The 11,466-nt window shown below is 35.5% G+C and overlaps 1 protein-coding gene across 3 annotated transcripts in view; it reads left to right on the plus strand.

The window, feature by feature from the left end:
* TTBK2 (tau tubulin kinase 2) overlaps positions 1-11,466 on the plus strand; it is an 81,212-nt gene that overhangs the window by 61,641 nt on the left and 8,105 nt on the right. For all 3 annotated transcript variants that reach the window (XM_058025725.1, XM_058025727.1, XM_058025726.1), the window contains one exon: positions 9,537-10,798. In XM_058025725.1, the coding sequence (XP_057881708.1) occupies positions 9,537-10,798 (1,262 nt within the window). The remainder of the gene's footprint in view (positions 1-9,536; positions 10,799-11,466) is intronic.

The following is an 11,466-nucleotide window of genomic DNA, read 5'->3' on the forward strand; positions in this document are numbered from 1 at the left end:
TATTTAAGGAGCTGTTATTCAGGTTAAGATCTGGAGCACAAAGCGTCTTTGGATGTTCTGAAGGACAGATTCACTTCCTCAGATATTTTCTCTTGAAAAAAGATAGGATTATAAAATATAGAAATTTTTTTTTTTGCTTAATTTAAAGCTAAGAATAATGGATTCCTATAATCACAGTACTAGCTGAATTTCAAACTGGGATCACATATTAAAATTTTGACTGCCCTAAATGATTTTAATGTGACAAAAAGAGATCTAGAAATAGTCAGAACATTTCTTTGGAAATTAGCAAATAATAAAATTTTCCCCTGCTTACAGTATTTAGAGTAAAGATGGCAATTATCAGGGGTCACAGATAATGAAAATGCCACTAAAGAAAGGAGACTTTTTGTAGTTTTGTATTTCCAGTTTCATTTCAATATGAAAGATGAAGGTTTGCAGTCATTATTGAAGTTAAGTGTAATTTTTGTATTACAAAAATATTGAGATCTGCTAAGTAGTGTGAGTTTGCATTGTTGGGTAAAGCAGTATGACATAGCATTAATGCATAAGACTAACATATCATCATCATTTTACCATTAATGTTTCATTTGGATTATACTTTGTGTTGCCTTTCATTTCCAATGTATTTTTCAGTATAAAAAGTTCTATATTACAGTTTTTCTTTTCTCAAGGAAGAATGAACAGGAGTATTGATATTAAAAGTAATTCATTAAGCTTAGTTACTTTCAAAATCTTGTAGGACCATTGGTATGTAATAACAAGGTAAAACCCTGACTGTTTTTTAGCTGAATATAAAAAAAAAAAATATGTGTGTTTGATGTATAAAAACAAACAGCAGCTCCCCGATGTTCGTGACTGTGAACTTGATGGGATACCAAAATACCACATCTTGATGGCTGACATACTGATTGGGGAAAGGGTTCTAGGAGAAAATAACTCATTAGGAGTTAAGTTTCAGTATTTTTTGGCATTGGTTTGTATCCTAGGATGCAAGATGACCTTAATTTCTGGTTGTTGGAGTTTTTTTGGGTTGGTTTTTTTTTTGGTCCCTATAGCTATGATTTAAATTTTTCAATCAGAATCTATTGCAGATGTAATTAGCAAACTTAGTAAAATGTCCACAATGCTCAGAAAAAGCAAGTTGGCACAGAGGATCTTCTCTGGCTTCCTTAGTACCCAAAAAATAAATACAGCTGCAATATTAATAAGGGCTGCAAAGTGATGTACTTTGTCATGTGGAGAAGACCTGGCATTGTGCCAGGTGCTGCTGCTCAGTGGAGTGAACATTAAGCTTCTTCTTTCCTTTTTCCTGGTAAGTGCTTGACTGCTGTGTTGCTTTTTGAGCTGTGATTTGAAAGTCATAACTGTGTTAAGAATGATCAGTTTTTCACTTTCCATGGAAAATACAAGCACGTGATTGTTTACTTCATTCCAACAATGAAAGCCTCGTGTACTTTATGGCTCACTGAAGAATTCAAAAACTTTTGCAAGTCATTCTCTTTTTGACATATTTTAAATATTTAAAAGATTTTTAATGTCATTCATGCTAATCTCTACAAATATTTGGTACTGAATATATTTTCATGTCTTTCCTGCTGTCTGCAATTTGGTTCAGCATTCATAACTAATGTATTGCACAGGTCAGGGATCTGTACTGTTGAATTTAGTTTCATGTATTAAAAAATAAGAAATTATACATTTGTTTCTGAAATCAAGCAAAGTGACTTTCATTCCAGATTTTTGATGAATGTGGGTTCAGGAGCTCTAACCTATCTTCCTGTACTTTGGTATCAGATAGAGGAGGTCATGAAATCTCTGTATATTCTCTGCACACTAGTGCAGATGTAGGTTGGTCTATATTTGCTCAATACAGGACTCCTGTCTTGCCATACATAAATTATGAAAGAGAATTGGAGTGTTTTGCTTCAGCTCTCCTTAGTTATTCAACTTGCAGCATAAAGAAAAGAGTGTGACAGCATTATAGCTCTCAAAAAACCCAGATGAATTCTTTGTACTTGGGTCTGAAAAGTGTGTCTGGAGTGCTATTAGTATCCTTCTCATCTACAGCATGGTCAAATTGTACAGCAAATCCTCTTGAAACCTAACATTTTTCTTTCTTTCTTTTCCAACCAGATGAGTTGTCTGCTTATTTAGAGAGCGGCATTGGGTGTTGTGTGAGGTCAATGGTAAAGGTGATGTGAGTGCAGCAACTACTGGCCAGGGCTGTGTGTGAAGATACTGCTTAAGTAGTTTTAGTGCTAAATGTGCAGCTGTGTCTTAGGAAACAATCAAAATCAGTGAGTGCAGATTTTTATCTCTGGTTTCTCTAATTCTCCTATAAGAGTGAACACCTCTTTTAGCCATGGCAGCAATCTAGAATACTTCTAAACTGGCTGCTTTATAATATGATATACAGCCCTTAACAAAGGTGGATTCCAGTTTTGTCTGTCATTCAGATGTTTCTTTTTTCAGTCTGCTTAATCAGATATGTGCAGGGAGGCTAGTTTAAATCTTATTATTTTATGGTTATTCATGGTGTTAGGGAAGGCTAATCTGTGTCTCTCAGGTTAAGCAATTAGAGTTAGTTGGCACTTATACAAATATTTTCTGTCTTAAAATTCTCAAATTTCTACCTTACTGGAACATTTAAAAAATATTTTTAAAATTATATACTATATAATTAGTTACAAAATGCTCTGAAATCTTCCCACACAAGAAGCTATTGAAATGCAAGCCATCACTTTCATATTCATATCCAAGATGAGAAATAATATACTGATCTGAGTTGAAAAGTTAAGTTTGTCTGTAGAAAAAAGGTTCCAATTTCAGATTTTACAGAATTGTTATGCCTCTTGTTACCTATCCCGATGGAAAATATATGGAGTCAGCATGAGGTTTAAGTTAGGTTCTTACCTGTTTCATTCAAGGCAGAAATGCAAGGAGTTAGTCCAGCTTGTAGCTATGAGAACTGTTTGATACACAGAAGGTTTGATTTTGTTAAGTAGGGAAAACGTGCAGATGCTTACCATCTCATTCATGATGGGGTAATTGTTAATAAGTGTTAATTTTTCAAAAAATTTTACCCTGGCTTACTCACATTCTTTTAAGCAACTGGATTCTATATTGATAATGATGTTTCTAGAAGAATTTTCGTCTACACACTCTTTCTAATGTGAGCAAGTAAAAATTTTTATTTTTTACTTTTATCCAAGTGTCAGAGGAAATTGGTTGTTACATAGAAATCTAAATGCTGCCTTTTCAGAGCAGTCTTTTGTTTGAAGGAAATTCTTCAGGCATATTTTTTTCTCATCTGCCTTTGGTGTAAAGAAGAACTAAAAGTACAGCATGTTAAATTCTAACAATGGAAACTTTCCACATTGTAAATTAAGTAATTAAGAGTTGAGGACAAGCAGTCAGCATGAATGACTTAATTTTTCCTGAATAGTGTGTTGCTGTAGAGAAGATTTCCATTTGTAGTGACAGAACCATTTTGGCCATTCTGCTTCTGCAGGTTTCTCTACTAGAAGCAGCAGAAAAGTGATGAAAGTCTGGACTGAGCAGTGGTAATAGCATCTGCATACATTGAGTCAAAAAAACCCAAAAATATAAAAAGTTATAATTGTTTAACATGTTTGTGTTTCTGGCATCTGCAATGCTTTTATGATTCCCAAAATTTGGAATCACAACTTGCAGTTAGTCTTGTCTGTCCTTGAAGTTATCTTTTTTTTTTTTTAATTATTCTTTAAAATACCCATCCTATCCAAAACATGTGTGATTTGTTACATTTTTCTAACATTATAATTTAATTAGCCTAAAATAAGTAAAGATGTTTCAGGAAAGCTAAGTGGTCTGTGGGATTTCCCATGGAGAGCTGATTAACTCTGGGGTCAACAATTGTTTCCATGATGACACTTCATACTATAATCATCTTGAAATAAATAGGTGGTTACAGTTCAGGACATAATGACTCATGATTGTTTCTCCTGTAATTAAGTTATAATTGATCTAATTAATATAATTAACATTGTGCCTATAGATAGGTCTACATACTGTCTACAGTATCATTCAGAAGATAATCTTTAATTTAGATGTATTTATTTCTTAAAATAATTGTATTCTATTATTAAAATCAGATATGATTCTAGTGCAACTGTAATTACAGGGAAAAAATTCGCACTTCTGAACTGTGCATTGAGGCAAATCAATGCTTTCTTTGAAAAGAACCATTTCTTTGGAACTCAAGAAAAATACTACAATACTGGTCATTTTAATAGCAGTATCACAGGAGTATTATGTGAGTGTTATGAAATAATAGTCTATAAGTGCTTCTGCTTTCCTTTTCAGCAGTAAATTTCAGGAATGTTCTTCAATTGGTTTATGCAATATATAGAAGTAGTTTCAAATTGAATGAGTACCTGTTTTAGTCATGTTACCAAATTAATTAGTCACTTTTTAACAGTCATGGTCATTCTCTAAAAGGAATCAAATTACTATTTTTAGAGCAATCAATATTTTCCCTGTATAGGATATAGCTTTATGTTAGAACAACAAAAAAAAAGTCGAATTTTGTCTGATAAGTGGTGTAGGAATAACTGAAAAGTGAAGCTCTTTAAAGAATTCAAAAGTTAAACCATGGCTAATAAGCCTTAGAGAAAGCCTGTACACACAGATCTCTATGTTCTGTATCCTCAAAAGCTACCTATCACATTAGACAATTTGAAAACACAGTTGTCCATTTATAGCTCTGCGTTTATTCCATCCTCTTCCCATTTCTCACAACTTCCATGTAAATCAATGGCAAAATTAATATTATAGAAGAAATAATGTATCTGAAGAGCTGTGGAGAGCAACATGTGTCTCTTAATATGTCACTTCTCTTTAGTCTAGGATTAGGGCCTGCCACATGTGAGTTTTTACTAAAAAATGATGGTGTCCTGAGGCCCAGCAGTTCCTACAAATGCCTGCAATGCTTGCAGTACTATATATACGGGACTATTGATAAGGATTCAGTATCAAAATTTAGTCTAGTGTTCCACAACACACTGAATTAGAGCCATATGTTTCTCCTGTTTATCCCCATATTAGTCTATTTGTAGAAACAGCCAATATACTTTAGTAAACATATAAATAATTATCTTTAACTTCCCTGCTGTGAGCGTAATCTGGGAATGGAATGTAAGGGATACAATGACCACATTCTAGAAAGTCAGTAGGAGTGACAGTAGTAGGGAGGGAGGATTTTGGGAGGTGGGTCTGTTCTGAACAGGTAGCTGTGAGCTGTCTCCCAAGATGTGAGGTGTAGCATTGGTTTACTTGTGTGAGAATGGCACTGGCAGTAAATTACAGGACAGTGCATTATATAACTTCGGCTTTTTCATACAATCTGCAGTTCAAATTTCTTTGCAGAGGCATAATATTGTGTGAAGAAATAGAAAGTAAGTACTGTAAGTAAAGAAAAGCTCATGAAGTAAGAGGAAGCTGGTGAACTGGAAAGATTTAGGGAGAATTTTTGGTCTTGCAAATTAGAGTTGCACTTCCAGACTTGTACTAATATTGGTTTTGTTCCTACTGGCTGTAGAGCTAACTATAGGTGAAAATGAAGCAGGGAAAAGAGAAAAGATGTGGGGGGTTTATTCTCTTGGATACAAAAGCTTCAAGGTTTACAAAGGTAGCAAAGATGTTCTGAAGAGTAAACTGATTAGGTGAAGTGTCTTCAGAATGTCCAGTAATATAATGATGATGGTGTATTAATATGAAAAACTCCAAATAATGAAAGGTTTAGCAGGAAACAGAGCTACACACCATGTCTCTAAGAGGCCCAAAGTCCTGACAGCCCTTGACATTCAGAAGTATCAGACACCATGAGTGAAATGAAGAAGCTATTGCTGATATTATAAAATAATCCATATTCACTCCTTTATGTCTTTCATTTAGCAATTTTGCAGAGCTAAACTCAGTGTTTCATTCCTCTACAATTAGCTGTATATGTACACAGAGGCATTCATGCAAGCATATCGCTTACTATTGCAGCCTGTCAATGGTTTAAAAGGAGGAAAGTTTATCAGATGCCATAGAGGTTGTTTATGTTGTTGTTTTGTTCTTATTCCTTCTTGACATCTCACTCCCTCTCGTAAAATTTCCTGAAGAAATGCAGGGTAATTTCTCATCTTGGTTCAAGTGTGAATTTGAGGAAACAGAAAGGAATTAAGAAATTATTTAGGGAAGGCCAAAAGATTCAAGACTATGGTGGCAGTAATTTAATTGGAATATTTTGGAGTTAAAGGAGAACCTTGAATTAATTGTTCCATATATTGTCTCAGCCATTTTTAGTGATCTGTTGAGACACATAACTCCTGTTGAAGTGTGGGAATTGCAAAATCAGTGTTATAAACTAGTTGTCATGTTGAGGTGAAAGGTAGGATTTTAAGTTGTATTCCCCATATTTCACTTAGATTAATTGTAATCTTTGTTCCTCAGGTTCAGTGTTTTACATAATTGGCATAATTAACCGTAAGAATCTCATAGGATAAGAGTGGATTTAGCGGCACAAGAAATAAAAATATGAGGTTAATGACTACCCATTTAAATTTCTTGAACACATAGGTGAAGGGTCAAGTCCAACAGGGATCTAGTTCTTGTACTTTGAGAAGACCAATAAGAAGTTTATTGACCATGTGAGAAAACAAATTTTTGTTTGTTAGTGAATAAAAATCAAGAAAGTGATATATGTGTTCAAAAAGCCTTTTCTGAAAGTTTGAATTATTTAGTAGTACCAGATCTTTAATTGATACTTAGTCATCCAGTATCCTTTTCTTTTCTCCATTTGTTCAATGTTTCTTTTTCACAAATAGCTCCTGCCTATTTGATTGTAGGTGGTTCAACAAACCTAATCTCCTCTTTCTTGAATGTAAGGGTTGAATGTCTATGGCCAAGATATGGTGGAAAGACTAGAAAATTCTCTCTCCACATGTGGCAAAGGATATGAAGTCTATTGAAAAATGTAAATTACCTTCATATCAGAACTGCTTTCTTCTAGCAAAGAATTGACATATGAAAGAGGTGTCACAAGGAAAAGAGAGTTTTAATGTAAATGTATTTTTGCAAAGGAGGATTTAAATGCAGTTGCAGTTCTTCTAGAAATATATCAAATAAATACCCTTCTGAAAGCAAATGCATAAGGTTGTCTCATCTCTGTAAGTTGAGAGGACACCTCGATCATTCTGTTCTGAGGGAAGTCATCCTTCAGATATGTGGAAGATAACTGTGGTGTTTTAATCCTAAATTATTTGGATTGGCAACTGGATTAGCTCACCCAGTGAAAAGTTTGAAAAAGGAAATATTTACACATGCTTATTTTTGAGATGCATCTGCAGCCCTGGAGAACAAGGTACTGAAACAAACTATTGAAACAAGACAGAGCTCAGTGGACATCAAATGCCCAAGTGAGGTCTCCAAATTTTGAACCTCCACTTCCAAGGATAATAATGCATTAAAATTTCCTGAACTCACTTTTACCCAGATTGTAGATCAGAATTTTTAAGCAAGCTGATGATTTTTGTCTGACAGGCCAAAATAAGTCCCTCTGTTGTATGAAAGCAAGTCCTTCAATATATAGGCTACCTTGAGCAGTGTTGTCTTCAGGCAAATTCCTATGTCTGGATGAAAACCTATGGGACAGCTCCCCCGTTTCATAGATCTTTTTGTTTTTATTTTTTTTTCTTCTCCAGTTTTTTTCTTTTTTTCTTTTCTGTGCAGAGTTCTCTCTAAACTGTTTTTTAATACTCAAGATTAAGGCACTAAATGATCTAATAATGGAAAGGTGCCTTTAAAGACAATTCTATTTCCTTTGTTCTTTGTGTAGCTGAACTGATGGTCTTGGATTCTCTCAGAAAAAGTCTTTTGCACTAAGAAACATTTCACTAACTCAAAAGGGAAATAGTGTTTCTTTCAGATGAAACAACTTGGACTAAGAGGAGATGAGTAAGACTGTTTTTCCCAAACTAAGTAACCTCAGATTTTTGCTCAATGTACCATTTTAATTCAGCAAACATGGAGGACTGTATTGGCCCAAACTTGAAAACAAATTATAAAGGAAACAAAAAATAGACTCTTACTGCAGGTCTCTATGTGATTGTTTCTTTGTTTCGTTTGGTTTCTACTGCCAGTAATATCAATGTACTAGGCTTCTTGCACAAGCCTAGTAAGCTCAGCACTGTGTACAATTTCTTTAACAAAATCAAGTAAAATCTGTATTATAACATAGCAGAATGCTAGCAACGCTCCACTTGGTTTCTCTTCTACCAGTAGTGAATCAAGAAAGTGTTTTTAGCCAAACTCAGACTCCAGTTTCCACTTTCTGTTGAGTACAGATTGTGTCAGATTCATGAAGCTATAGAATAGAAAGAGACACAGAGCTGAACTCTCTGTCCATGTAGAAAAAGATGGAATGGTATCCCCTTGATTTTTAATTTTTTTTTTTGCTGTTTAGACCAACTTACTCGAACCAATATCTATAAGCCAGAATGCTGGACTCCTCTTCATGTGAGAGTGCATTCCTCCCATGTCTCCAGAGACAAAACTTGTGTATGTGCTCTCTCTTGTGTATGTGTTCTCTCACCCTCTCACCTCATGATTCTTGCATTTTTGTCTGTATATTTGCCTTTCTTCAATGGGGAAGGTGAGAAACAACTCCATTTGGGTTTTTTCCCATTTTGATGGGAACTAGAGGAAGTGGGTCTATACCCACCAAATAGGGAGAGGTATGAATGCAGGTTTCCCATTTCCTGGACACATACTCTAACAATTATGCTGTGTGCCAAAGACAGCACTCATCATAACCAACCGTTTTTCAAAGAGTATCTGACTTAATGATATATACAGGTTTTAGGAGTGCTTTATGTGTATCTATTGGATCAGACCTGTTAGGGGATTTAGAGATGTAAGTATTTACTTTTTGAATGTCTTAATCACCGTAGGTAAGGGGGTATCCTAACCAGGTTACCTAGTTAAAATGGGGCATAAGCTTCAGTAGGAAAAGCTATAACTAATACAGGATACAGAGAAAAGCTCTTTTTCCAGACAAAAATATATTAAGAGCGTGGAATTTATGAATCTAAATGTCACTGTGTTCTTTGTCTTCTGCATTTGTCTAAAAATATTGCTGTGTACTTGGTAAAAGTTTTACATTTATATACAACTTATTCTAGGAGTATTCAAACTAAGATTAAAAAAAAAAAAAACACCAAAAAGTGCCCATTAGGATCTCATTCCCGGGGGGTTATACTTGCTAACTGCAACATTTTTCACTGACATGTTTTTTTTACCTGATACATATTTCTATCTTGAGAGGATAGATTTTTTTTCCGGATTATCTACATGTACACTATGAAGTTAGGTATTATTTGAATATTGTGATTCATAGGAATCATTATATAATGTATGTTGAAGATGTGGAACCAAAGCTGCTATTGAAAGGATGTTACTTGTATAACATTCCTGAGTTTCTCACCTTTTTCTTTAATTTTCCAATGCAGATAACAATACCCAGACCTTCAGTGGCATCCACACAGTCTGCTTCAGAGAGCTTTCACTATGGTCATCAGCTGGAGAGAAGAGAGCAGGATGGTCAGTCTGTGGAACATACCATGGAACTTTCCTCTCCAAAGGAAAGTTTGCCAGGTTTGGTTGGGACAGAGGATGCACTTCCAGCTAGTGCGAACAGACCAGATTTGGTACTTAATATTAACCAAGAGGTGCTTGACAGGGGAGGACTTGTCAAAGAATCTGTCCTGGATTGTGACCAAAAGGACCTACCTGAACACAATGGGATACAGGAAGAGAAAGAGCTTGGAAATATTCCTGTGGAGGAGGCTGAGGAAGAAGGGCTCCCACTGGTTTCTGAGGATGCCATTGAAATGCTTAGCAAAGAACAGAATTATTCTTTGCCAGGAAACTCAAAATCTGCAGAGGAGGAACCTCTAACAAATACTGAAGCAGCTCAAGAATCAAAGTCAAGGCCTATCTGTTTGGTGCCAAATCAAGATGAGGTTCTGAAGTCAATAGCACCTAAAACATCAGAATTGTCTCCCTCAAGACCTAATAACGCACATGTTAATAGACAGGGAAGCAAAATAGCAACCATTCAGGAAAATGGTTTTCATTCTGATAAGGAGGAAGTCCATAGCCAAGACCTGAAATGCCACCAAGTGGCCCTTACTACTATTTTGCAGCAGGAGAATAAAAAAGAGAAAAATGCTCCCAGAAATGGAGAGTTATTCCATTGCATTTCAGAAAATGAGAATTCTTATCGATCTAAGAAGGACTCTGTTAAATCTTCTTTTGTATTCAGGCAGAGTCGAATCCCAGTTTTAGCACAAGAGATAGACTCAATGTCAGATTCCGCTTCTGTTTCTGCAAAGGAAAAGCTTCTTCTAAAAAAGGCCCATCAGACGGACTTGGTCAAATTACTTATGGAAAAGAGACAGCTCAAATCTTTCCTTGGTGACCTCTCAAGTGCCTCTGATAAGTCACTAGAGGAAAAAATGGCTGCTGCTCCAGTACCGTTTTCTGAGGATGATGTCTTAGCTTCGTTTTCTAAATTGACATTGGACTCTCATTTCAGCAAGCAGAATGAAGATAGCTCTTTATCTCCAAGCAGCCCTCAGTCCAGAAAAAGCAAGATTCCAAGACCAGTGTCTTGGGCAACGTCTGATCAAGTTACCAGTTCAAGTTCAGCTCAGTTCTTTCCTCGGCCACCACCAGGAAAACCGCCTACTAGACCTGGGGTAGAAGCTAGGTAATGCAGAGAAAATAGAAATAGATTTTCAGGTTGAAATAGATTTTCAGGAGCTAGACTGCAGTTACTGTGCAGGATGTAATGCTGTAAAAGTTCCACCCTCTAACTAATTAAAAAAAAAAATACTGGGCTTGAATTCGCTGAGGAACCTTACAATGTTGGAGAATGAATGAGGAGAAGCTGATACACAAAATGAGCCTGGTTCACTGTTAAAACTAATACATCGATAGATGTGCATTCAATTTTTTGAAACGTGACAATCTATAACTAAATTTTTACACATTTTGTTAAAGTGGGGTTCCTTTTCCAGAACTGCTGGTTATTTAAAAACCCATAGAAATTTTTAGGAGCTCTTGTATTCAGCTCCCTTGAAAATTAATCTGTCCTTAATGTAGACATTGTAAATATTTGGAGATTCCAGCCATCACCATTAAGTCAATTAATGCTCAGATCATGTCTAAGTAAACCAACTAATTAAAGTAGGGCAGAATGAATTTTAGAATACCTCCCATTTGCCACGTCTATATGCAGACAACCACAATCTAGGTTTTTCTGTCTACATTCCCAAGATAAGGATAATTTTGATACAGTAGTGCAAAATCCTTTCAAGGAAGCTGCAGTGGGCCTTGTCATCCCTTAAAATTGTGTATGGGAGTGCACTGATGGTG

This window comes from Melospiza georgiana, chromosome 6, assembly GCF_028018845.1.
Source record: "Melospiza georgiana isolate bMelGeo1 chromosome 6, bMelGeo1.pri, whole genome shotgun sequence".
NCBI lineage: Eukaryota > Metazoa > Chordata > Aves > Passeriformes > Passerellidae > Melospiza > Melospiza georgiana.